At 31.3% G+C, this 27,372-nt stretch overlaps 2 protein-coding genes across 2 annotated transcripts in view; one reads left to right on the top strand and one right to left on the bottom strand.

Moving 5' to 3' along the window:
* The window catches only part of LOC117171300 (headcase protein), a 355,010-nt gene that overhangs the window by 203,279 nt on the left and 124,359 nt on the right, over positions 1-27,372 (top strand). The gene's annotated exons all lie outside the window — the stretch shown is intronic.
* On the bottom strand, positions 13,382-18,431 carry LOC117171301 (facilitated trehalose transporter Tret1-like). Its single transcript, XM_033358466.1, has 6 exons — positions 18,289-18,431; positions 17,865-18,221; positions 14,931-15,187; positions 14,588-14,839; positions 14,104-14,275; positions 13,382-13,714 (listed from the first exon to the last, which is right to left on the bottom strand). Exons 1-6 carry the CDS (start codon positions 18,359-18,361, stop codon positions 13,443-13,445), a joined length of 1,383 nt encoding a protein of 460 aa, XP_033214357.1. The 5' UTR covers positions 18,362-18,431; the 3' UTR covers positions 13,382-13,442.

Below are 27,372 nucleotides of genomic sequence, written 5' to 3'. Positions count from 1 at the left end.
ATCTCGGGGATATTACCAGATATTAGCTAATTATTTCTATACAGATTATAGTAGATTATTTTTATCCCAAGCCGGATAATTGTAGTTTTCATTTTTTTGGAGCGTTTTTATCCAAACTTTAGATAAATAATATCTCGGGAATATTACCAGATATTAGCTAATTTTGTATTTTTATACAGATTATATTACATATTTTTTTATCACAAGGCGGATATACATTATCAGTCGTCGGATAATTGCAGTTTCTAATTGTTTGCAGCGTTTTTATCCAACTTTAGATGCATAATATCTGAGAGATATCAGATATGTGCTAATTTTGTATTTTTATACAGATTATATTTGATTATATTGAACACAAGACAAATAAAAATTATCCGTCGTCGGATAATTGTAGTTTTCAATTGTTTACGGCGTATTTTTCCAACTTTAGATCAATAATATCTGGGGGATATTACCAGATATTAGCTAAGTTTGTATTTTTATACAGATTATATCAGATAATTTTTATCACAAGGCGGATAATTGTAGTTTTCAATTGTTTGCAGTGTTTTTTTCCAACTCTAGATAAATAATATCTCGGGGATATTACCAGATATTAGCTAATTATTTCTATACAGATTATAGTAGATTATTTTTATCCCAAGCCGGATAATTGTAGTTTTCATTTTTTTGGAGTGTTTTTATCCAAACTTTAGATAAATAATATCTCGGGAATATTACCAGATATTAGCTAATTTTGTATTTTTATACAGATTATTTTTATCACAAGGCGGATAAAAATTATCCGTCGTCGGATAATTGTTGTTTACAAGTGTTTGCAGCGTATTTATAAAACTTGTCTCGGGGATATTATTAGATATTAGCTAATTTTTTTATTTTATTTTTATTTATTATTTCAATTTTATTTTAACTTTTTTATATTTTTATTTAATTGTTTGGAGCTTTTTTATTTAACTTTCGAGAAATAAAATCTCGGGAATTTCTCGGGGATATCTCGGGGACTGTGTTTAAACTCTGATTTCGTTTTCTCTCTGAAATGATGCGTCGTAACGATGCTTCATAATTGGTCAACAAGATTAGTTCCGTCAATAGCGATTTGACGCGAAAAATTGAAATTGAAATGACGAGGTCACAGTTCAAGGAACTCGTTAATATGAGAAGAGAATTACTAAAACTGTTAATTGTTTGTTCGAGGTGTGTAAGTTACACGCGAGAAGGCCTCCCAGAGTAGAGGCTTACATAAGGTGCTGGCTGGCTGACTGGCTGGCTTTGCTGCCTTGAAAGAGGTCGTTGCCGCTCGCTCCGCGGCTGTCTCTTGCTCTTGCAATGGCGTATGCAATAGGGGGCACCACCCCATTTCGCCTTTCCATAGCATCTTTGCAGAATCGGTCAAGGACTTTAAAAGGCTCGTGTCTGCGCGGCACGAATACAGGGCGAGCCTCTAACGGCATATCAAGGGCACTATGTCCACTCGCTCACTTTTTTACTGTTAACCCAATTATAACCCCATTTAAAAAAAATACATACATATCGTAGGCAAATAAAATTCTTTTGAATAAATTTAAGTTAAATACGACGAATTAAAAACAAATAAATAAATAGTTTCGTTAACAACAAAAAGCGGGAAATGACCGGGAATTTTTTGAGACCGCGAAAAAAGCCGTGAAATGACACTGAATTTTTTGTTTCACCGGGAATTTTACAAATTTTTAGAAGAAAAATCTGTCATTCATTTTACAATGCATAATTTGAAAATCTTCTGCTCTAAACATTTTCCATTTTAATTTTTAATTTAACGAATTTTGAAATACAGTTTGAACACTTAAATAATTAAAAATTACAAGCGTTTGAAGTAGAAATTTTTTGATAAAAACCGTTTTTAGTTTATTAACTGCAAATAGAAATTAATTATTTTTAAAAGGGAACAATAATTGATTTGGCAAAACGATTCTAAATCCGTTCAAAACTATGTATTTGAAGACTGTAACGTTTAAAATTAAACCGTTTTAATTAGAAAGTATTGGTAATTAAAAAAATGCAAACGTTCGATTTAAGTTTTATAAACTATTTTTAGTTTAAAAAACTTAATAATAATGTATTTGTAATTAAAGGCTTTCAGTCAGCTTGAAATAATGTTTCAGTCGAAAATATTCAATTTTTAATTCATTTAATTTCAAATTTTTTAATTAAGAAAAAAATAATAGTTTAATACTTCGCAAATTTGACTCTTTATTTATGATGAATAAATTGAAACTAAATATTTAAAATTGAATAATTTGAATCTGAATTTTTTGACATGGAATGCCTTCAATTGTAATAATTTCGAAGAGCTTTTAAACTTTAAACGTTACAATTTTGATTGTTATTTAAAAAAAAAAATGTTTAATTTGCAAGTGAAATTGGTGAATTTTGGTGCTTAAATAGCAATTGATAGCAATTGAACACTTACTATTTGTAGAAAAAATGTTGTATTTTTAAAAGGTATTTAGAAGTTTTGAAAAAAATTACAAGTTAATTTAAAACAAAATGTGGATTTTTGAAGATTAAACAACAAATAAGAAACTTTTTAAGAATTGTGAAAGGTTTCAAAAGAAGAAAAACATTTTCATAAGGTTCCTAGGAGAGTTGAAAACATTTTTTCATTTTGAAATATATATATTTTTTTAATATTCGAAAATATTTCAAAGGATTTCCAAAGTTGTTGAAAAATAATCTGGAAGATTTTAAGATTTTTTTTTTAAATTTGCAAGATTTTCTTGTTATTAATTAAACACTTAAAAAAAGTGTCGGAAAAAATTTACGAAAAATTCGAATCATTTTAAAAGTTGTTCAGAAGTTCTGATTTTTTTTTTAAATTTCAACAAAATTAAAAAAAATTTAGAACATTGAACTGTTTCAAGATTTTGAAATAAAATTTTGAAACATTTTAACGATTTTGATACTAATTAAAAATATAACGAATTTTTAACAAATTAAATTAATTTTGAAATAAATAGTATCAAAAACCCAAAGCCGGAATATTTAATTTTTAACTAAAAAGTATCAATTTCAAACCATAAAAGGAATATTTATTTTTCTATCAAATATTATCATTTTCGTAAAAATGATTTTATATTTAACAAATCGCCCGAATTGCTTGCAAAAATATTAATGTTTAATACAAAAAAGAATTTTTTAAAAAGTAATTTAACTTTAAACATTTAAACCAAGTAGCTGATTTTTTAACCAAAAATATGAATTCTCAACGAAACATTTGATCTTTGATATTTAAACCAAAAAAGATTCAATTTTGAAATAAAAAAACAGTTGATTAAAACAATTCAACCAAAAGACGAATTTTTAACAAATTAAATGAATTTTTAACTCAAAAGTATGCATTTCAAACAAAAATGGGAATATTTAATTTTCTGCGAAATAGTTTCTTGTAACCAAATACATAGTTGAATTGACAACAAAAAATGCGAATTTTTTACGAAAAAATTAATGAAAAAAAAGTAATTTAATTCTAAATCAAGTAGTTAATTTTCCAAGCAAAAAAATAAATGAATTTTTAACGAAAACTACGATGGTTGATGATTAAACCAAAAAAGATTTAAATTTGTGATAAGAGAACAGTTGATTACAACGAGAAAAGAAAGTATTAAAAAAAGTGGATTTTTAACCAAAAAGCGAATTTTTAACCAAATAAATGAATTTTTAGATAAAAATTATCAATTTGAAACCAAAAAGGGAATATTTATTTTTCTACCAAATAGTTTTATTAACATAAAAATAGTTTATTTTTTAAACAAATAATTGAATTACCAAAAAAATATAAAACTTCAACAAAAAAATGACTTTTTTAAAACTGTTTAATCTTAAACCAAGCACTTGAATTTTTAATAAAAAAAGACAAATTCTCAACAAAACACCTGATAGTTGATGTTTAAATCAAAAAGGATTTAAATTTGAAATAAAAAAGTTGATTTCAACCAAGAAGACGATTTTTCAACAAAATAGTTAAATCATCCACCAAAACAGATTAATTTAGAATTCAACCAGATTAAATTGCAACTCAAACCAATAAAAGAAAAAAAGAAAACAATCTTACAAGTAAATTCCTGTTACCGGCATTTGCCGACGCTGAGGACAATTTTGGTTCGTTTCCGGGTTAAATTTTGAACTTGTAATAGAACAGATTACATTTCTTTACTTTTTATAGATGCAAAATAGTGAATAAGACCACAGTCTGAAATATGTCAATTAAAAAACTTCAAAGCGGGGCCTTTCAATAAGTGAAGTAAGTCTGTGGGAATGAATAAGTGGAATTTCCTAGCGAAAGGGCAACTCAGACGGTAATTAGCCCTAACCGACGTCGTTAAGCATCCGCTGAATCGTCGAATGAGCAACTAGAAGTTTCTCTTTCTAGCATTCGGATAATTGGTGTTTTCGTAACATTCTCTCGCTCGAGTTACTCGCCAAAATTCGTCCCTTTGCCCCTCTCTTGTTTGATACTAGACGATTTTCTTGCGAGTGTGTACTTTGTTCAGCTAACACGAATTTACTAGACTGAATGCTAATTATAAGTCTCATGCTGACATTGAATTCACCGAGAGTTTAGTGAAACATTTCTCGATTACTGTTGACATTCCTGATGATTGAAAAACGTCGACGTCGCACAGTAGATGTTTTTTGTTATTGCAAATTCTGTCCCAAAATGGTGCAACTTTTAAAATTTTGGAAATTTTGACTTTAGATTGGAAATCAGCGACTCGAAAAGCCCCCGAATTACAATTTATAGACAAATCGCTTTCGTTTTACAATTTTAGTCTGCCATATTAGCTCCGCCATTTTGAATTTTGAAATTTTGACTCTGGATTTGAAATCAGCGACTCGGAAAACCCCTGAGTAATAATTTTTAGTCAAATCGGTTTCGTTTTATGATTTTAGTCCGCCATATTGGAGCCACCATTTTGAATTTTGAAGTTTTGACACTGAATTTGAGATTAGCGACTTGAGAAAATCCCAGAGTTTTAATTTTTAGTCAAATCGGTTTCGTTTTAAAATTGTTGTCTCCCATATTGGATCGGCCATTTTGAATTTTAACTATGAATTTGAATTTAGTGACCCGAAAAACCCCCGTGTAACAATTTTTAATCAAATTTGTTTTGTTTAAAAATTGTATTCAGCCATATTGGATGCGACATTTTGAACTTTTAAATTTTGTCTGGATTTTTAATTAACGACTCAAAAACCGCCGTTATTTTTAAATTTTAAATTACCGTCACGAAAAAAACTCGAGTAATAGTTTTTAGACAAATCGGTTTCGTTTTACAATTTTAGTCCGTCATATTGGTTCCGCCACTTTGAAATTTTAACTTTGGATTTGAAATTAGCGATTCCGTAAACCCACGAGTAACAACTTTTAGTCAAATTTGTTTCGTTTTACAATTGTGGTCCGCCATATTGAATCCGCCATTTTGAGTTTTGAAATGTTATCTTTTAAATTTGAAATTCCCAATTCGAAAAAATGTCGAGTAATAGTTTTTAGACAAATCGGTTTCGTTTTACAATTTTAATCAGCGAAACTGGATCCGCAATTTCGAATTTTGAAATTTTAACTGAATTTTAAATCAGCAATTTCAAAGACCCCGAGTGACAATTTCTAGTCTAATTGGTTTTGTTTCACAATTTCAGTACTCCATATTAAATCGCCATTTTGAATGTTCTAAATTTGGACTTTTTTTTAAATTTTGACTTAGTATTTGAAATCAGCGACCAAAAAACTCCTGAGTAGTAATTTTTTGTCATACCTGTTTTTTTTTACAATTTTAGACGCCATATTGAATCCGTCATTTTGAATTTGGATTTGAAATCATTTACCCGAAAGACTTCAAAAAGCAATATTTGGCTATCAGTTTCGTTTTATAAATTGTGGCCCGCTATTATGGATTTTTCGAAAATTTCAATTTTTAAATAAATAAAAAAAAGACAAAAAACTGAAGATATTAACCGGTTTCATTTTTTATTACATTTTTCGGATGTCAAATAAAAAACTTTTTACATTGGGTCGAAACGATTCGAATTATTTTAACGTTTTTCACTCCGCCCTATTAAATAATAATTTTTTGCATATATTCGCGTTATTAACCTTCCACTCTGAATATTTAAATCCGAAAAAAAATTTGTTTTTTTAACGCCAAAATTTAAACTTTTTTTGCCTAAATTTTCAGTAATACCAATTCTTCTAAGATTTTAAAATTGATTTAAAATGGCCACAAACCGATAATGTGCGCTTAAAATTATTCAAAAATAGTTACTGTATATTAAATATTTAAACAATTTTTATAAACAAATGCACATTTTGCTATTTTTTCATGAATAGTTCGTTTTTTGTAAAAAAAGTATTTTTTTCTAACTATGCGTCGTCCCTAACAAAACCGTATTTTTTTTTCTCTCGAAAAAGTCAAGGATGGAGGCAAGAAGCTGATTTTGGAGGATCTTGGGATGGCATATTTATATGCAAATATGCTTTCCTCGTGGTCGATGGAGTTGGTCCGTTTAGTGATGAGAGTGGAAGGGTGATTCTGAAAGGGCTATTATGAAGACTCACGGCCACTTAGCGTTCTTCGAAGGGGGTCTTCACTTACCATCAACTCCTCTATTTGCAATTTGCTTCACATTTTAAAAAAAAATTCTCAAAGTGCGATAATTATTAATTTTCTCTAAAAATATCCAGAAAGATCAGCTCTCGGAGTGACGCCACGATTGGCACTTCTGTTAAAGAATGCAATTATTTTTCGAAATTTTTTAAAACTTTATGCAATTATTAACTCAAAAAAAATTTGTTTGCATTAACATTATTGATCTCCTGGATGTAAAAGTTTGTTTTTATACTTAAAAGTGAAGTTAGAAATCTTCCTAGACACAGGATAAAAAATATTGGTTATGGTAACTCGGACTTTCCTAGTTTCCGAAACTCTTGTCAATAAATTATCAGAAAAATTGTATTAGTCCGCACCACTGCAAGTAAGTCGAATTCACCATTAAGGTTAAGCATCACTTAAGGGACGGATGTGATCAATCAGCCAACTCGGATGCCACCCTTGAGTGTTCCTTAACCTTGAGTCATTACTCTCAATATAATCATAATAAAACAAGTTCAGGGTATGTTTGCTAATCCGAACAAAGAAAATAAATGTTTCTCTTGATCCTCTCCAACATGTTTAATTTTTTTTTTTACAGACATTTTCTTTTACCTCTTTCCTTATATTTTTTAGAGAAAAGTACATTTGTAAGGCCGGTTCTAATCCATGATTCCTATTATCGACATGTTACCGACATCGAGATCATTCTACAGCTGTAGCAGTTCGTGCCTTATTTGATTAAAAATTAATTTCTATGGGTGGAAAATTCAACTATCGGTTTACAAATTTATCTTCCTTGGTCGATAATTACCATTTTGTTTCCTTTTTCTAGCTCTTCACACTCGCAAAATCATCCAGAGTGACCTCATTACAGTATTTCCAGCTCTCCACACACGCAAACTTCATCCAAAGTGTCCTCATTATAGTGCCCCTTTTCCAGATCTTCACTCACTTATACTTCGCCCAAAGTATCATTATCCTCTTGTCTCATTTTCGTCTCTTCACACACGCAGTCGTAACCCAAAGTGTCCTTATTCTCGCGTCTCTTTTCTAGCTTTCCACACAGGCAGACTTCAGCGAAAGTATTCCCCTTGTCATCCTGCCCCTTTTCCATCTCTACGCATACGCATATTTAACCCAAAATAACCTCATCATCCTCATGTATCTTTTTCATGTCTCCACACACGCATACTGAACCCAAAGTGTCCTACTCACACTTTCATCCCTTTTTCAGCTCTCCTCACACACAAACTTCACCTAAAGTGTCATCATCATCGTGCACATTTTCCAACTCTTCACACACGCAGAGTTGACCGAAAGTGTCCTCATCATAGTGCCCCTTTTCCAGATCTCCACATACGTAGTCTTCAACCAAAGTCTCATAATCAACGTCCCTTTTTCAGCTCTCCACCAACTCATAGTTTAGCCAAAGTGCCCTTCATCATTATGCCCCTTTTCCAGCTCTCCACATACACAAACTTCACCTAAAGTCTCATCATCAATGTGCACCTTTTCCAACTCTTACCACACGCAGAATTGACCAAAAGTGTCCTCATCATAGTGCCCCTTTTCCAGATCTCCACATACGTAGTCTTCAACCAAAGTTTCATAATCAACGTCCCTTTTTCAGCTCTCCACCAACTCATAGTTTAGCCAAAGTGCCCTTCCTCATTATGCCCCTTTTCCAGCTCTCCACATACACAAACTTCACCTAAAGTCTCATCATCAATGTGCACCTTTTCCAACTCTTACCACACGCAGAGTTGACCGAAAGTGTCCTCATCATAGTGCCCCTTTTCCAGATCTCCACATACGTAGTCTTCAACCAAAGTTTCATAATCAACGTCCCTTTTTCAGCTCTCCACCAACTCATAGTTTAGCCAAAGTGCCCTTCATCATTATGCCCCTTTTTCAGCTCTCCACACACGCATAATTCGCCTAAAATGTCTTCACCGCATTTTCGTGAAAAATCGCCCTATTTCTCCGGTTTTAAGATCATTTTGGCCTGTAAAGTAAGAGATATTCTAAATATTCTAGGATTTGAAAGTTCAGTTAGTAATTTTAGAAACAAATTTATCTAAGCTAAGGAATAATAATGTGGTTTATGGTCGGGAATTTAAATCGCAGATCACTGTAAATATTCATAAAAAATAGTTAATTTATTCGAAGGCAAGCAACCAGTTATTTTATCCTTGCACTTACGGGTCCAACATCGAAGGAAGGAATTCCGAGAGGCTTAGATAACATTAGACTCTCACTCGCATCCACAGGATAATCAACCCGCTCGTTTTGTGATTTGCATTTCAGGATTAGGGAAACACATCGTTAAGAGGATCGGTAATTTGTGAGTTGGCACCTTGTCAGGCGCATCTCGTGGTTGCCTAATAGAATTTGAATGTCGTTAGCCGAAGTAACCGGGCGTGAGAAAGGGATCGAACTTATCCTTGTTATGGTAAAAGAGGGATCATTCTAGGTCTCCTCCCTCTAAGATGCCTTCGGGAATCCTGAAAAATTATTCGAGCGAATATGGGACGAATTGGACGATTTTCGCATCCCGATTTAGGAAGGTGGACGCAACTGGTTTCAAATTTTATTATCAAGTCGATCAATCACTCGGATGAATAACAGCGAAGAGACTTTTCACTCTGTTCCTTGTCAAACTTCTTTTCCTTTTTCAAAGAGAATTTCTTTTTTTTTTTTTTCGTGTTTTCAAGAAAGTCGACTTTTTCTAATTGTTTTTTTCTTAAATTCGAACTGAATTGATAGAACCCAATAAGAAAATCCAACTATTTTTGGTTGAAAATGAACTATTTTGTTGAAAATCAAATCTTTCTTTGAAAATTCATAGTGTCTTTTAAATTAAAAATATTTCCTTTATAATTCAAACTAATTCTCACTGTCTAATGTAGATTTCTGTCTAAAGAAACTGTACATGGTTTATTACATTTTATGTTTTAACATTAGTTAATGGTTAATGTCTAAGCCTTAATAAGTAATCGACTTTCTAATTTTCATCTGGATGCCGTTTGTGGGTGTCAGTCACTTGATTTAGGAGCGATTAAACATTTTGGAATTTATGTGCACATAAAACTGAACGTGTGTGTCTATTGCCGTTTGTTTATTTCCCAGTATTTACGACGTCTTGAAACTGCCGCTTAATGACCATCTTTTTGTTCCCGGCAAAATTATGCCCCGCAGTGTGCAGCTCGTCTCTGCTTATTATTTTTTTAATTTATCATTACTCTTTGAATCATCACGTCAAATATAAGAAAAGCTACAATCAAATTTTTTTCTGTGGTCTACAGTATACCCACAATTGATTGAAAAGTTTAATTGAAAACGGAATAAAGACTACAAAAGATTCAAAAGTGGCGCACATATTTTTTTTTTTTGAAAAGAAGAGGCAACATCTGATACTTGTTTGAGGACAGAGGAGTTGGAAGCCTGTCTGTCCAGATGTGAGAGGCGCTGTTTCGTGTCGCCGAATGCATTTTGCAAAAAAATGATACCATGAGAAACTCGAGGGACGAAGTGGAGCAGACGAGTTTTTCACGATTCACGACGGAGGGAGAGCTCGTTTCTTTTCTCGTGGGAAGAAAGCCCCTGGAGTTTGAAACGAAATCGTGAAGCTGATTGCAGAGCGGCTCGATCGTTTGGTCCACTATGGGAAGTGAAGCATCGTTATAACTTGTAATGATGCTTCACTTTAAAAGTAGAAGGGCAGGCCGTTTTTCTAATTCTAGACTCCTAACTCGGTTTAAAATTTATCTTTTCTGGTTGAGAATTACTATTTTGTTTCCTTTTTCTAGCTCTCCACACACACACAGACTTCACCCAAAATATCTTCATCTTCGTTTTTTTCAACCCTCCACACTCGCAAACTTCGCCCAAAGTGATCTCCTTATTCTCTTGTCCTTTTTTTTTATCTCTGTGCCACCCAAAGTGTCCTCCTCAACCTCTTGCCCCTTTTGCAACTCTCCACACACGCAGACTTCATCCAAAGAATGTCCTACTTATCCTCTTGTACCTTTTCCAGCTTTCTGTACACTCAGACCTTTCCCAAAGTATCCTTCTCGTCCTAGTGCTCCCTTTCCAATTCTTCACGCACGCACACTTCACCCAAAATGTCCTCATCATAGTGCCCCTTTTTTAGATCTCCACACGCACAGTCTCCAATCAAAGTTTCCTCATCGCTGACTTCGCCCAAAGTGTTCTCCTCATCAGAGTGTCCCTTTTCCAGCTCTCCGCACACGCTAAGTTCACCCAAGTATTCTTCTCTCCAATCAAGCAAACTTGACCCGATGTGTTATCATACTCTTATCCCGTTTCCAGCTCTCCACACACGCAGAGTTCACTCCAAGTGTCTTCCTCATCATAGTGCCCCTTTTCTGGCTCTCTGCACACGCTAACTTTACCCAAAGTATTCTCATCATCAGCTTCACTTTATATATGGAACGGCAGGCAGTTTTTTTATTCTAGCCTCCTGTTTTGGTTTAATATCTACATCCTTGTGTCTCTTTATCTTCTCTTCACACACGCATATTTCTCCTGAAGTGTCCTGCTCATCCTCTTATCCCGTTTCCAGCCCTCCGCAGGCGCAGAGTTCGCTCCAAGGCTCTTCCTCATCATAGTGCCCCTTTTCCAGCTCCAAAACACGCTAACTTTACCCAAAGTATTCTCATCATCAGCTTCACTTTATAAGTGGATGGGCAAGCCGTTATTCTAATTCTAGATTCCTACCTTATCGGCCTAGAAATGATAAATATCCTTAAGGGCATGTGATACTTTGTCGTGTGGTCAATCGGGTACGTTTCGACGGCTTTTTTTCCACAAAAATGAAAGTTTTTAAAAACTGAATTCAGAGATGCTATAAAATATCATAACGGACGTCCCCGGACTCTTTTTTCAGGGATAATAACAAAAAAATGTTATTGTGCTAATTACCAAATTTTATGCATGTGTATATTTTGTGGTTAGGGTGATTTTTAGTTCTCTGTCATTCCGATAATGTAGGTCTCTATTGTACCGATTCTGTCGGTAAGCACTCTAGAATAATTATGGTGCAATAAACTATCTTACCAGCCTATCTGGTAATGTAGATAGATAAATTTTGAAATTTTCGGCGTAAAGGGCGTACGAAACAGCATGAAACTTCGAAACTAATGTTAAATTTTTCGCCACGGGGAAATTATTTATGAAATAAACTTTTTTGTTTGCGTGCAAACAAGGTTAGTTCCGGGAGATTAGTTACTATGTTTATTTGCAAGACCAAAGTTTTCGGCCAAAAATATTGTGTAGTTTGGAAGTAACGCACAGGAGAATTGTAACATACATAACCTTCAAATATACACACGTTGTTAGCAATATCAAAAAATTTGTTGAAAAAAAAAAAAAAACACAAATAAAGTGTGCGGGGACGTCCGTTAGCATGTTTGCTATCATTTTCCAAATTTTTAAGACAAAATATTGATTATTTAGGAAAAAAAGCCGTCGGAACCTAAAACTGGTAAAATCGATAATAATTACTAAGCGCTATGCAAATTAATCAGATTTTGCTAAATTAAAACTTTTTTGAATTACACTAAAAACAAAGTGTGTGAGAACGTCCGTTAGCATGGTCGCTATCTTGTCCCAAATTTTTAAGACAAAATATTGATTATTAAAGAAAAAAAGCCGTCGGAACTTAAAACTGGTAAAATCGATAATTTTCTAAGCATCACATGCCCTTAAATCTGTATACGCAGTATTCGGTTCTCGTAATTGTGCAGTCTTATTTTACGACATCCAGAACATTCTAGAAACTTAGCACGGGCACGAACTACTTGAGCTGTCGAACGGTCTCGGTGTCAGTAAGGTGAGAATCTAGAATTATAAAAACGGCCTGCTACTACCGAGTCGCGCTACAATCAGTTTCACGATATCAGGGTCGCCTGCTAATTGACGGGAAACAAATAGAAAGTAGGTGCGTGCTTTACCCGGTGATCCAGCGCCTCCAGGAAATTGGCAGTGGCACATTCTCCGCCGAGACATCGGGTTCTCACATACATTTCTGCAACAAGTTCTACCGGCGATTTATTCACCTTGCTGTAACAGCCTCGACGGAAGCTAAAAGATAACTCGTCAGGCCTTTGATTAGACTTAAATTTATCAGGAAAAACTAGAGAGGTCAAGGTTGGATATTTTTTCTAAAGAGTTAGGATCAGTGAAAGATCTTAGTTAAATGATTCAAGGGATTTTTTTTTTATTTGTGGATATTCTTACATTCCTGACGTTCAATGACGCGATCCTTTGATTACGGGGCTTGGAAATTGTATGGAATTCATAGTTAGTATTAGGAGCAATGATTATTACATGTTTTTTCACAAGCGATTGTAAGGTTCAAGGTATAATTTTCCATATTACAGATCCTTCTAAGTACTTCGCATTTTTTAAAATCTATATTTTTCAAGGTGAGTAGAAGGCCGGTGATATTTTATACTAAGAAAAAAGCGTTTGCAACTAAAATAAGGAATGTTTAACTGGATTAGTTAAATTTGGACTCGGTGAATGAAAATAAAAAAGATTTGATCCAAAAAAATAACTCTCTCACGAGAAAATTAAATCTGAAGATCTAAACTGAGTTTTTTTTATAAATACCATTTTTGTTGTTTTTCAAACGTTTAAATCAAGCATAATTTGCATTCGAAGTATTCTAATAAATAATTGTTTAAAAAACTAACTAAATAATAAAAATTTTTATTGTGACTCCAATTACAAAACTTCTCAATACAATACAACAATTTTCTTCGCTTAAAGAGGAACAAAGGAGTGTTATTTCTAGTTTTCCATGATACCAAAAGCTTCCTGAATTTCACTGAAAGTCTTTCCTTTGGTCTCCACCATTGAAAATAATAAAAAGACTGCACTTAGAGCACAGATAATTGCAAATATATAAATTATCACATCATTTCCAATTGCCTCAGCGATACTTTCAAATGAAATCGTAACCACGAAGGCCAGAATCCAATTGAGAAGTGCTGCACTCGAAGATGCTGTTCCCTTTATCTTCGTTGGAAAAATTTCACCCATATATGACCATGGAATGGGACCTAATTCAGAAATATTGAATCTAAATTCAATTTTATTCGAATATAAAAAAAACACGCCCAGTCGTTACACACGTTTCGTGCGTGTGTGACGTCGGCCTAAGAAATTCGAGTTTAGTTCAAATACTTCAAGATGAATTAAACGAAAACAATTTTAATTCTAAAAATTCATTGGACTTAAGTGGCACCTGGAAATTTAGAAGAATTCGAAATGAACAAAATTGTAAGGAATAAAAATTATAAGGAAAAAAGAACTTGAAAGAATTATGGATAAATTGCTATGTAAGAATTCAGGGTGAATTAAAATTGAATTAGAAAAAAAATTTGAATATCTTATAATATTTTTACCCTAATAGATCGTAAATAAAATAATGAAAATAATAAAATTGCACCTGCTCCAATGCAAAATGCTCCTATGTAAATGCAACACGAAGAGAGTGGAAGCCAGTCGAGTTTTTCCAACATATCAGGGTTATGTTTTTGTACAGAAAAAAATATTCCCAATGCGACGAGACATACACACATCACAATTTCTGAAACGACCATCAAAGACTTTCTACCCACCTGCAAAGTACGAAAAATAGAATCGATCGAAAAAAATTATACTTTATTTATTCACTTCATGGAAAAAATTTGTTTTCAAGAAAATCACGAATTAACAACTAAGTCTCGGACAAAATTGGAAAGAATTCTGAGAGAATGCATGAGCTGGCGACACACACGCTTCGTGCGTGTGTGACGAATGTGCGTGTTTTATTTTTATATTCAAACAAAATTAAATTAGGATTCAATTTTTAAGTTTGTTCTCATATCCGAGAAGTAGCTACAAGTTCGTGACTTTCTTCCGGACAAATTTTTGCCGTGTATTAATCTGACCTTGTCGACGATTCCAGCAGCAAAAGTACAAGATATGACTTGTACCACTCCCACACAGACATTCTGTGTCAGAGAATCCATTTCAGTACCAGTAGCCTCAAAAATGGTAACACCATAAAAAATGATGGCATTGATTCCAGATAACTGTTGTGCTATCATCAAACCGTAAGCAACGCAAAGCACTTTCCTTAAGGACTTTTTGAACATGTACTTGAAACTCAAAGCTTCTGCTTTATCTAAAGCCACGACATTCTGTTGAGAAAATTAATTTAGTTTACAAAAATGCGAAAGAATTTTGAAATTGGGACTTTGTAGCAATCCTTTTAATTAAGGCAAAACTAACTTGGAATTCTTGAATTTCAGCTTCACAGTCGTGATCCTTTCCTCGAAACTTTTGCAAGGCTTTTTGAGCGTCCTCTCCTCTTTCTTTCATGATGTAATAAAAAGGACTCTCGGGCATGAATAACATGATTACTCCAAAAACCAAGGGAGTAACTCCATTCAGAATCGAAATCCACACAACATCTTTAATATATCCGGTACAAAAAGCATAGAGAATGCCAATTACGAGGAGCAATTGAAAGAATACACCCAGTGAATCTGTATTTGAATAAAAAATATTTCAAAAAATGAGTCAAGACAATAGTTTCGTATCCTATTCAGACGTTTAATTATATTTTTTAAGTCTCCCGCTTTATACTGTACTTTTCTTCGTCCTCTCTTTTCGTCTACTTCCTCTACACTTTCATAATTCTTCTCCTGAACTTTTCCTTCCTTTACCTATTATTCCTCCTCTAACTTTTTCGTTTACTTCCTGCCCCTTCCCCTACTTTCTTCCTAAATTCACCTATCCTATACGCTCCCACTTCTGTAGTGCACCTCCCCTCACTTTCCCCACCCTTCCAGTACTTCCACTCTCTTCCAGTCCTTCCACTACTTTCTCTATTTTCATATTCTGTTACCTCACGTCAATTAAATCTTTCAAATCTACAGTCCCTTCCCTATGCCCTCTTTTATCGCCTACTTCCCTTCCACTCTCATAATTATCCTTCTCTCACTTTTCCTCCCTTCCCTTACTATCCCTCTTCTAATTTTTCCTTCGAATTTCCGTCCCTTGCCCTATTTTATTCTTCTCTACTTCCCCTACCCAGTTCACACTCACTACCCTAGTGCACCTCCCCTCACTTCCTCTACTTTCACTACATGTTTCCTCCCAACTTCTATTTAGAGAAGGCGAATTTCTGGCAAAATAGTTGAATCCTGTACCAAACAATTAGTCAAAATAGGAGCCTTGTGCCCAAAATAATGGTTTTGATAGCCTTTTAAGATCAAACCTCCCCCTATTCTTTTTCATCCTTTATTTCCCCCTCACTGTTGCTTCCCCAGGTAACACTCACCTTCCCTTATTCCCTTTCCACAGCTCTCACACCCCCTTCCCGAAATACCCCTCAATTCCCATAGTTACCCTTTCCTCATTTTCCTTTACTTCCCCTATTGCTCCTTCTCTAATTTCCTCTCACTTCCCCTTACTTCCCCTAATTGATCCTTCGTGGCTAAAAGTTCATTTTTTTTTGGTTTAAACTTTAATCATTTTATAGAAAGCTTATCTTTTTGGCTTACAAATTCAACTATTGTTGAAAATTATTCTTTTTGATGATAAAATTCATCTCTTTAGGTAGTCAATTAATTTGCTCGTTTTTTAATTTAACTATTTGGTTTACTATTCTTTGTTTTTTTGTTGTTGTTTTTGCTTATATTCTTTTGTAGTTTAAAAATCAAACTGTGTGGTTGAACATTTATGTAATTTATTAACGATCCGTATTTTTTAGTAGAAAATTAATCTTCTTGGTTTAAAATTCAACATTCTCGATGAATTTTTTGGTTTTTTACTGACTGAAATTGTTTTCTTTGTTTGAAATTAATTTGTTGTTGTAAAAAATGTATCTTTTGTAGTTTAAAAATCCAACTATGTGGTTGATATTTATATAATTTATGGATTCGTATTTGTTAGAAAAATTAAATCTTCTTGGTTTAAAGTTCAACATTTTAGATGAAATTTTTTGTTTTTTATTGCAGGAAAAATTTTTTCTTTGTTGAAAATTCATTTTCTATTGGTAAAAAATTAATGTTTCGTATAGTTTAAATCGAACCAAGTGTTCGAAATTTATGTAATTTATTGATTCTTCTTACTTTTTAATAGAAAATGAATCTTCTTGGTTTAAACTTTTACATTTTGGATGAAATTTTTTATTTTTTATTGACTGAAAAATTTTTCTTTGTAGAAATTTTATTTTTTTGTTTGTGAAAAATTCATCTCTTCTAGTTTGAAAATCAAACAGAGTGTTTGAAAAATTATTTAATTTATTGAAGATACGTATTTTTTAGTAGAACATTAATATTCTTGGTTTAAAATTCAACATTTTTGATGAAATTTTGTGTTTTTTATTTGACTGAAGAATTTTTCTTTGTTGAAAATTCATTTTTTTTCTGGTAAAAAATGTATCTTTTGTAGTTTAAGTGTCCAACTATGCGTTTCATATTTATCTAATTTATTGAAAATTCTTCATTTTTAGTAGAAAATAAGTCTTCTTGGTTTAAAATTTAACATTTTGAATGAAATTTTTGGTTTTTTTATTGATTGAAATTTTGTTCTTTGTTGAAAATTCATTTTTTTAATTGATCTTTTTCGGTTAAAAATGCAATTATGTTCTTTAAAAATAAATCTGCTGCGGCTGAGGATTTAACTATTTTTTTGAAATTTTACTTTTTGGTACAATTGTCATCTGTTTTCGTTAAAAATTGAACTTTCTAAAAAATTAACTTTTTTGTTTAAAGTTCGTATTTTTAGGTTGAAAATTGTCATTTCTGGTTGGAAAATTTCACAATTGGCTTGAAATATTTTTTCTTTCTTGACTGGAAATTCTTTCTAAGTTCTAAATTTGTATTTTTGGTTTGAAATTTTTTTTTAAGTTAAAAATGCAACTATCTGGTTGAAAATGAATCTGTTTTGGTTGAGGATTCAACAGTTTTGTTAAAAATTCGTCCTTTTCAATTTCATTTGATTGTTTTTATTTAAATTATAAATATTTCCTTGGCTAAAATATCAAATATTACCAAATATTAATTTATTTGTTCAAAATTCATCTTTTTTTCCTAAAAGTTCAACTAGTTTGTTAATTCATTTGAATTAGTAAGGGTTTAGCAAATCCTCCTCCCCTCCCATTTTCTTACGTAATTTTCGGACACCTAATTAGCCTAATTAGATATTGGAAAATACCTCGAATTTCTTTTTCACTGATTTCTGCACAATAAATCGGAGTGACAACACAGTACATGCCACTAAAAAATCCAGTGATATATCTGCCAACTATATACAAAGACACATGAGATGAGGCAAATATAATTAAAAGCCAGCCAAAAAAAAATGGTGGAATCGCGGCCAACATGGTATTTTTTCGTCCAATCCTATCAACCAGAAAGGGCACGATCATCACTCCCAAAAGACATCCTAGGGGCAAGGCAGCACCGATAAGATTTCTCTGGTAGGTTGGAAAATCATATTTCTGTTTCAGTAATTCGGAACATGGAGAATTCCATCCGAGACAGCAACCCAAGCAAAAACCACCCAGACATGCTATAAAATAATAATTATTATAACATGCAATTTTAAAAGTTATTCAGGTAAAACCTAATGACCCGACCTGTGATTGCAGCCCCATATTGCAGTCGTCTCCTGATCAAATTTTGACAAAAGTTCTGATTCCCTTCAGACATTATTTGCTTGAAATAATTAACCAAAAAAATCTTCTTGGCATGTTATCAAACTTGTGACTTCATCCACTAGATGCTCTACTTGCCAACCTTCTGATTTTTTTCACAAAGTTTTTTGTTTCTCCCTTCGGGAATTCTGTTTTAGCTAACTTCACTCTTCGAAATGCTCTCAAAACGGTAAAAACAGGCTAAGATTTTTATTTCGTAACATTAAAAATACATGGGAGTAAGAGGATACTTTACAGAGTGGCGACTTGACCGGGAAATCGGTAAATGACCGGGAATTTTATTGCCCAGGAAAAACCGGGAAATGACCGGAAATTTTATTGTCCAGGAAAAACCGGGAAATGACCGGTAATTTTATTAATAATCGGAACTTTACTTCTGATGTTAGCAAAATTAAAGTTTTAATTATTTTAATAGTTTGCGAAACATTCGCCTTTTTATATAGAAAATCAGTTTTTATGATTGAAAATAGATCCTTTTGTTATAAAGTTCAACCATTCCAGTGGAGAATTATCATTTTAGTTACAAATTTATGAGTTTGAATGAAAATTAATATTTAATTGTTCAAAATTCAACAATTTGGATGAAAAAAATATTATGAAAAATCAATGTTGTTGTAGAAAATTATCCTTTTCTTTGCAAGTTAATATTCTTGTTTTAAAATTCTTATTTTGGGTTAAAAGTTCAAATATTACAGTTAAATATCTATCATTTCAGTGAAAATTCATTTTCTAGGTTGGAAATAAAATTACTTAGTTAAAAGTTAAACTCTTTCGTTAAAAATTAATTTTTGTGGTTGAAAATTCATCATTTTAATTAAGAATCCATTTTTTAGGTTGAAATATAAGATGTATAATTGAAAACCTGTTTTTTCTTTGGATGATAAGGAATTTTGTACTGAAAATTTAACTATTCTGTTCTAAAATTTGTTTCTTTTTTGGTAAATAATTATTTTGTTTTGAAATTGTAAATGCAATTATTATTCCAGATGAATATTACATAATTGTAGATAAAAATTCATTTCTTTGATTAAATATTAATTTTTTTGACTAAAAACTCAATTAACAATTTTAAAGTTCCCTCTTCCAAATTTTAGGGAAAGAAAATACTTCAAGTAGTGTTTTAAATAGTTCTTTTGTTAAAGATTAATTTTTTTGTTTGATGATTGGTTAAAATTGTCTTTTTATTTAGAAATTACAGTATTGGTTTTAAAATTTATGTACTTTGTGAAAAATTCTCCTTCTTTTGTAGAATATTCATCAGTTTGGTTGAAAGTTAATTTTTTTGACTGAAAATTTAACCGTTCGATTGTTATTAATCATTTTAGTTAAAAATTTATCTTTCAGGTTTGAAATTAATTTAATTGCTTGAAAAATATAATCCTTTGTTGAAAATTATTTTTTTGTATTAAAGATTCATCATTTTAATTAAAAATTCATTTTTTGGTTGAAAAATGAGAATTTTAATTGAAAACGTGTGTTTTCTTTAAAAAGCAATTTTTCACCGAAAATTAAATTCTTTTATTGCATTTTTCAACAAAATACATGAATTTTAACGAAACATTTAAATTTTTAATCAAAGGAGACCAATTTTGAACCAAATGGTTGAATTTTGAACTAGAAAAAAAAATCAATTTTCAACGAAAATTTGAATAATTAAATTTTTCAGTAAAAAAATTATTGTTAAAAAAAATTAATTTTTAACTAAAATTATGGAATATTCAACTGGCATAGTATTTTCATTTTAAGTAGCAGAAAAAAATTATTTTGAACCCAAAAAGAAACAAATAATTTTTACTAAAAAAGGTAAATTGCCATACAAAATTTTAACAATTTAGTTTTGTGTTAAGAAAATCAATGTGTTAAGAAAATCAATGTTTTTTCTTAACACAAAACTAAATTGTTAAAATTTTGTATGGCAATTTACCTTTTTTAGTAAAAATTATTTGTTTCTTTTTGGGTTCAAAATAATTTTTTTCTGATACTTAAAATGAAAATACTATTCCAGTTGAATATTCCATAATTTTAGTTAAAAATTAATTTTTTTTAACAATAATTTTTTTACTGAAAAATTTAATTATTCAAATTTTCGTTGAAAATTGATTTTTTTTCTAGTTCAAAATTCAACCATTTGGTTCAAAATTGGTCTCCTTTGATTAAAAATTTAAATGTTTCGTTAAAATTCATGTCTTTTGTTGAAAAATTGTATTTTTAATAGAAAATGAATCATTTTGTTTAAAAATTAATCTGATTGTTTGAGAATTTATCTTTTTTGTTAAAAATTCAAGTATTTCAGTTAATTATTCATCATACTAGCTTAAAATTTATTTGTTTGGCTTACAATTACACTATTGAAAATATGAATAGGTTAATTTTAGTTGACCACGTAAATGGGAAAACCTGACCGTGAAAACCCAGGAAATGACCGGGAATTTGAAATTTGGGAAAGGGTCAGAAATCACAGAAAAACAGGTGAGGACTAAGAGGGGGCTGTCGTAGTTTTGTAAAGTCGCATTTCACCAGAAATTGCCGAATAAGCTGCGGTACAAAATTGAGCATATAAGACCGAATATTGTCCAGACTGTCGATTATTATTTATATAATATATGATAATAAACAAGTTGTGTGTTAGGTGGAATAAATGTGTAGTTGAAATAGAAAAAAGGAGGAATCTGATAATTGACAGAGAGCAAACTAAAGTGTTCTAAGTTCTAAGAGAACGTTTTATAAGAAAGAGCATTGCCTTCGAGGACAGATACGGATGCGAGGTTAGGAATCTTCGACCCTGAGGAGGTTTACGACAGTAACCATCGTTGAAACGATGAATCTGTCTTCAGGAGATACGCTTCATAAATATAAATCTGACTGCATAATCGATGAAAGTGAACGCTTCACGAGAACTGTCGACATCCGACAAATAGGTGTATTTGCATTAGCCCCGCTTTCTGTACACGTCGCATCGTTGAAGAGATTCCGATCTTTTGTCAGTTTTGCTTTCTTTGCACTCCATCCTCTGATAACGTTTAAGTTTCGGTCAAAAAACGAATTAGATAAACAAAATATAAGTTTTTCAAAAAATCTGTATTATCATCAGAGAATAACAGAAATTCTTGACGTCTTTTCAGACTAGATAGAGAGATATGACTTAAGCATTTTTTAAATTAAATTTTGTCTGAAAAAAGATATTTTCCTTTCGCTGCGCTGGGAATCGAACCACAGAAATTCCGATTGCCGAACGGGTGCTTTTCCCTTAAGCTACTCCAGAGATCGAACGAAGAATCCTTTTTCAGAAATACACGCACTATTTTTCTGGATCTTACGTATTCAAAATTTTCAAGGAATCTGTGTTATCATCCGAGAATAAAAAGATTACTTACTGTCTGTTCAGACTAGATGGAAAAACATTGATAAAATAAAATTTTTTCTGAAAAAAGATCTCCTACTTTCCGCTGGGAATCGAAATACAGAACTTCTGATTGCCGACCGGGTGCTTTTCCCTTAAGCTACTCCGGAGATCGGAACGAAGAATCCTTTTTCAGAAATACAGGCATTATTTTTCCGGATCTTACGTATTCAAAATTTTCAAGGAATCTGTGTTATCATCCGAGAATAAAAAGATTACTTACTGTCTGTTCAGACTAGATGGAAAAACATTGATAAAATAAAATTTTTTCTGAAAAAAGATCTCCTACTTTCCGCTGGGAATCGAAATACAGAACTTCTGATTGCCGAACGGGTGCTTTTCCCTTAAGCTACTCCAGAGATCGAACGAAGAATCCTTTTTCAGAAATACACGCACTATTTTTCTGGATCTTACGTATTCAAAATTTTCAAGGAATCTGTGTTATCATCCGAGAATAAAAAAATTACTTAACGTCTTTTCAGACTAGATGGAAAAACATTTATAAAATTAAATTTTTTCTGAAAAAAGATCTACTTTCCGCTGGGAATCGACATACAGAACTTCTGATTGCCGAACGGGTGCTTTTCCCTTAAGCTGCTCTAGAGATCGAACGAAGAATCCTTTTTCAGAAATACAGGCATTATTTTTCCGGATCTTACGTATTCAAAATTTTCAAGGAATCTGTGTTGTCATCCGAGAATAAAAAGATTACTTACTGTCTGTTCAAACTAGATGGAAAAACATTTATAAAATTCAATTTTTTCTGAAAAAGATCTCCTACTCTCCGCTGGGAATCGAAATACAGAACTTCTGATTGCCGAACGGGTGCTTTCCCCTTAAGCTACTAGAGATATCGAAGGAAGAATCCTTTTTCAGAAATACGCGTATCATTTTGCCAGTTGTTACGTATTCAAATATTTCAATGAATGTGTGTTACCATCAGAGAATAAAATAATTATTTACTATCTTTTCAGACTAGATGGAAAAACATTTTTAAAATTGAATTTTTTCTGAAAAAGATCTCCTACTCTCCGCTGGGAATCGAACCACAGAACTTCAGATTGTCGGGCGGGTGCTTTTCCCTTAAGCTACTAAAGAGATCGAAAGAAGAACCCTTTTTCAGAAAATCTAGTTTAAAAAGACATTAAGAATTTATGTTATTCATTGATGACGATACAGATTCCTTAGGAAATTTGAATACGTAACACCTGACAAAATAATGCTTATATATCTGAAGGATTCTTCTTTCGATCCCTCTAGTAGCTTAATGGAAAAGCACGCGGCAGGCAACCGAAAGTTCTGTGGTTCGATTCTCAGCAAAGCGAAGGAGAAGATTTTTTTCAGAAAACATTTAAGTATTGTTTTTTTTTTTTAGGAATTCTGAAAACAAATTTTTAATAATTTAAAATTTGAAAAAAATGTAAAATAACATGTATGTAAATGTTTCGGGATTTTGAAATAAAATTCGGAAGCATTGTAAAGATTTAAAAAAACATTTTTTAATTAAAGTAATTTAGCTTTTAATTTAAGAAGTGTTCAGTTTATAAAAAAATGTAAGCGTTCCATTTTTAATGCTTTCAATTAAAAAATGTTTAAACTTCAGTTTTAAAAGTTAAGAGTCCCACTTTAAGTGCTTTAATTTGCAGCTCAGTTTGTTTTGCTTCAAATGGACTTTTTGAAACTAGAGTTCGATTTTTAAATTTCATTGACCGTGGAAAATTTGTATAAGCTGGGAAAAAATCGGGAATTTTTTTCATTGATTAAAATGGCCATCGTGAAAGTTCTATATTTCAATAAAGCTAAAATAGCAATATTTAACTTTGTACTAGCACTTGTTCTTGAGATATTTTCATTTCTATTCCGTTAAATATTTTATTTCTCTTTAATAAATCTACAAAAAAAAAAAATAAATATTAAACGGAATAGAAATTAAACTATTTCCAGAACGAGTTCACCACGTCGTGATGTTGGAGGAGTTTACGAGGACAATAAACATTAAAATTGTCCCAGCCGGGCATAAAATGCATTCCAGCTATCCAGTTAATATCTACACAAGTCATATTTTAGACAACAGCTGACAGCCGGCCATGTCACTGTCCATTTGAAACATTAAAAGAATGTGAGAGACAGTAAGATGTCGATGCATTTATACACAGCGCGCTGGGAAACCGGAATAGAACTCGAATTTGTGACAAAAAAAAATTATTAAATTTTTTTCGGTTCAGCGTCTTTAAATCCAGACAATTTAAACAAAAGTATTAAAAATTGTGAATTTATTCCACTATTATCATCGAAAGTCACCTTATTTCCACTTTTTTACAGAAAAGATTAATTATTGTTTCAGTCAAAAAATAAATTCTTTTAAAATATTGAAAATAATTCAATTCCTCAATGAAAAGTATTGATAGCGGACATAGTAATCAGCGGACGATTTTAAATTCCCGGTTTTTCATATTTTCCGCAAAATGCAAATATTCATTTTACTTCATGAGGTTGATTTTAAACAGCCTTTAACAAAAAAGATCAAAAAAGGATAAAATAAATGAATTTTGAAACAAATAATTAAATTTTCCACTAGAAAATATCAATTTTTTTTTACAAAAAATGAAATAGTTAAATACTTGAATTTTTACCAAAATGATGAATTTTTAAGCAAGGAGATTTAATTTATAAATAAAAAGATTAATTTTCTACCAAAAAATACAATTTTTCAAAAAATACATAATTTTTTAATTCAAACAATTGCATTTTTAATTAAATAAGACCAATTTTCAACCAAATTGAATTTTAAACTAAAAAAATAATAGCTTAAACCGAAAATGTAATAGTATAATCTTCAGTTAAAATTTTTTATTTTGAACCAAACATAACAGTTTTTAACCAAAACAGCGAATCTTTGACTGCAATAGTTGCATTTTCAAACAAAAACAATAAATTTTTCCTAAAAAAGATAAACTGTGAGACAAAAGTTAAATAATCAAATTTTGAATTAAAAGCAATTAATGCTCAACCAAACAGATGCATTTTTAACTAAAACTATGCAATATTCAATTGGAAGAAGTTAAACTCTTATTCAAAAAAATGACTTTCTTCACAAAAAAAAAACATAAACAAGTAGTTATATTTTTAAACAAAGCGATATATTCTTAAATAAAATTTTAAATATTTAACTGGAATAGTTGCATTTCAAACCAGAAAGATAAATTTTTTACTGGATCGATGAATCTTAACTAGAATAATTTAATTTTTCACCAAGACGGTTAATTTTCAACCACGAAAATTGATTTATACAAAAAAGATGGATTTTCAACGAAAAAGGATGATTTTTAAAGCAAAAATTGAATAATTAAATTTTTAGTCAAAAAATGAATGTACAGCCGAAAAGATAAATTTTAAACTAAAATTATGGAATATTCAAATGGAATAATAGTTATATTTAAAGTTAAAAAGAAAAAATATTTGCCAACCAAAAACATCCGAATAAAAATGATAAATATTTAACTGGAATACTTGAATTTTTAACCGAAAAGAATTTTTAAACAAGAAGATTTACCTTAAGAGATAAAGATAATTTTCTACCTAAAAAAATAGATTTTTTAAAACAAAATACGTTAATTTTCAACTATATAGTTGAATTTTCAATTAAAACACAAATTTTGATCCAAATTTTTGAATTTTGAACTAAAAAAGATCAATTTTCAACAAAAAATGGAATTTTAAATTTATTTATTAATTTTAAATCACAAAGATGAATTTTGTACAAAAAGGCGAATTTTTCACAACGTAGATTAGTTAAGTTTTTCGGTTAAAGAACTTTCTACTGAAATAGTTAAAATTTGATTTTTAACCAGAGATGAATTTTTAATTACAATTATGAAATAAAAAACTCCCTGTTCCAAGTGAAATAATAATTCTTTACCGAAACTCCCTTTCCTAAAATAAAACCGATAAATATTTTTTGAAATTCCCTTTTCCAAGTCGGGATAAATTAAGAGATAATCTAGAAAGTGTGCGATTGCAAATAAAGCAGAAATCACTTATAAATTGAACAAAATTATTATAATAATGAGAGCTTGAACTTTACTGCGATTAGAAGTAAATTCCCGGTTTCTTAATTGAATCCCGGTTTTTTCCAGGTCAATTAAGTGCCCGGTCGTTTCCCGGTTTTTCCGGGCCAATAAAGTTTCAGGTCATTTCCCGGCAATTTCCCAGTGATTTTCCGGTTTTTCCGGATAAATAAAGTTACCGATCACTTTTCCGGTCTCTCCCAGTTTCCCGGTCAAATCGCCTTTTCCCGTTTCTATCTCTAGCACGCTTTTTCCGCGTAGCACTATCATATCGTGGACTGTAGGCCATTGGCCTTTGGTTTGTGTCACTGCACGTACAGTTCTTTACAAGTACATGCCGTTGCAAGTAACCCGAAAGTGTACAAGTTTTTGCACGCGTCAATGAATTGCGGAGCAGAATGAACTCAATGACCCGAGACGCTTCTCTCCAAAGCTTTTTTCGACTCTTGGGAGTAACGAGTTTCTCATTAAATACGTGAAACGTTTAAACTATTATCTTCTTAAATTTAAATCACCTTTTCCAATTTTTTTGTTCAATGTGTAGCGGAGTCGATAGTGTCACGAGGCTATAGTTGACAAGGGACGATTTCAAATTCCCGCTCATTTCCCGGGTTTTCTAGGTCAAATTTTTCAATTTTCCCGGTCAACTAAAAATTATGTATTCACATTTGTCGCAAAACCCGAGTAGCCGCTGTACCGGAAAACCGGGAAATGACCGGGAATTTTAAGAGACCGGGAAAACCGGGAAATGACAGTAAATTTATTTTTTGACCGGGACCAACTTCAATTTTCACCGTTTTTTAAATAATTGGTAAAATTTTTATCTTTGTCAATTATGATGTCAATCAGTTTAGAAATTAAAAATAAAAAGCGTTTTAAATCGAAGACTTTGCATTAAAGAATTTTTAGTTGATCAACTGTGAATATAACTTAGTTAATGATTTTTAAAATTTAACTATACTTTCAGATTTAAAAAGTAAACAATAGTTGATTTTGCAAGACGATTCGAATCAGTTTAAATTAAATTTTTAATATTATTTCAGTCAAAATAATCAATTTTTCAACCATTCAATTTGAAATTTTTCAATTAAGAAAAAGAACAAATAATCAAAATTTAAAAATATCAAACTTAATTAAAAATCAGTAATTGTAAAATAAATATTAAAAGCTAAAAAAAAGAAACTTTAAACGTTACAATTTTAATTTTTCTAATTAAAAAAATTGAATTTTTACGTCCAATTGTTGAGTTTTTATGTAATAACAATTCAACACCTATTATTCTTCGAAAAAATTCCAGTAAGTGGAAACATTTTTTGTAAAGTTTTGAAATAATTAAAATTAATAAAAAATTCTAAATGATTTTAAATAAAACTGAAGATTATCAAAAAATTTCCTTGGAAAATTCAACATGATTTTTTATGTTGGAAAATTAATTTCAAGGAAATACATAAGAAGATTGACAAAATTATGGAAGATTGATATGCAAGATTTTAAGAAAATTTCTTTAATTTGGAACGATTAAAAAAGAATTTTAAGATA

This window comes from Belonocnema kinseyi, chromosome 4, assembly GCF_010883055.1.
Source record: "Belonocnema kinseyi isolate 2016_QV_RU_SX_M_011 chromosome 4, B_treatae_v1, whole genome shotgun sequence".
In the NCBI taxonomy this organism is placed as follows: Eukaryota; Metazoa; Arthropoda; class Insecta; order Hymenoptera; family Cynipidae; genus Belonocnema; species Belonocnema kinseyi.
Note: the sequence above shows the minus strand (reverse complement) of the source record. Positions and strands in the feature narration are given on the sequence as shown.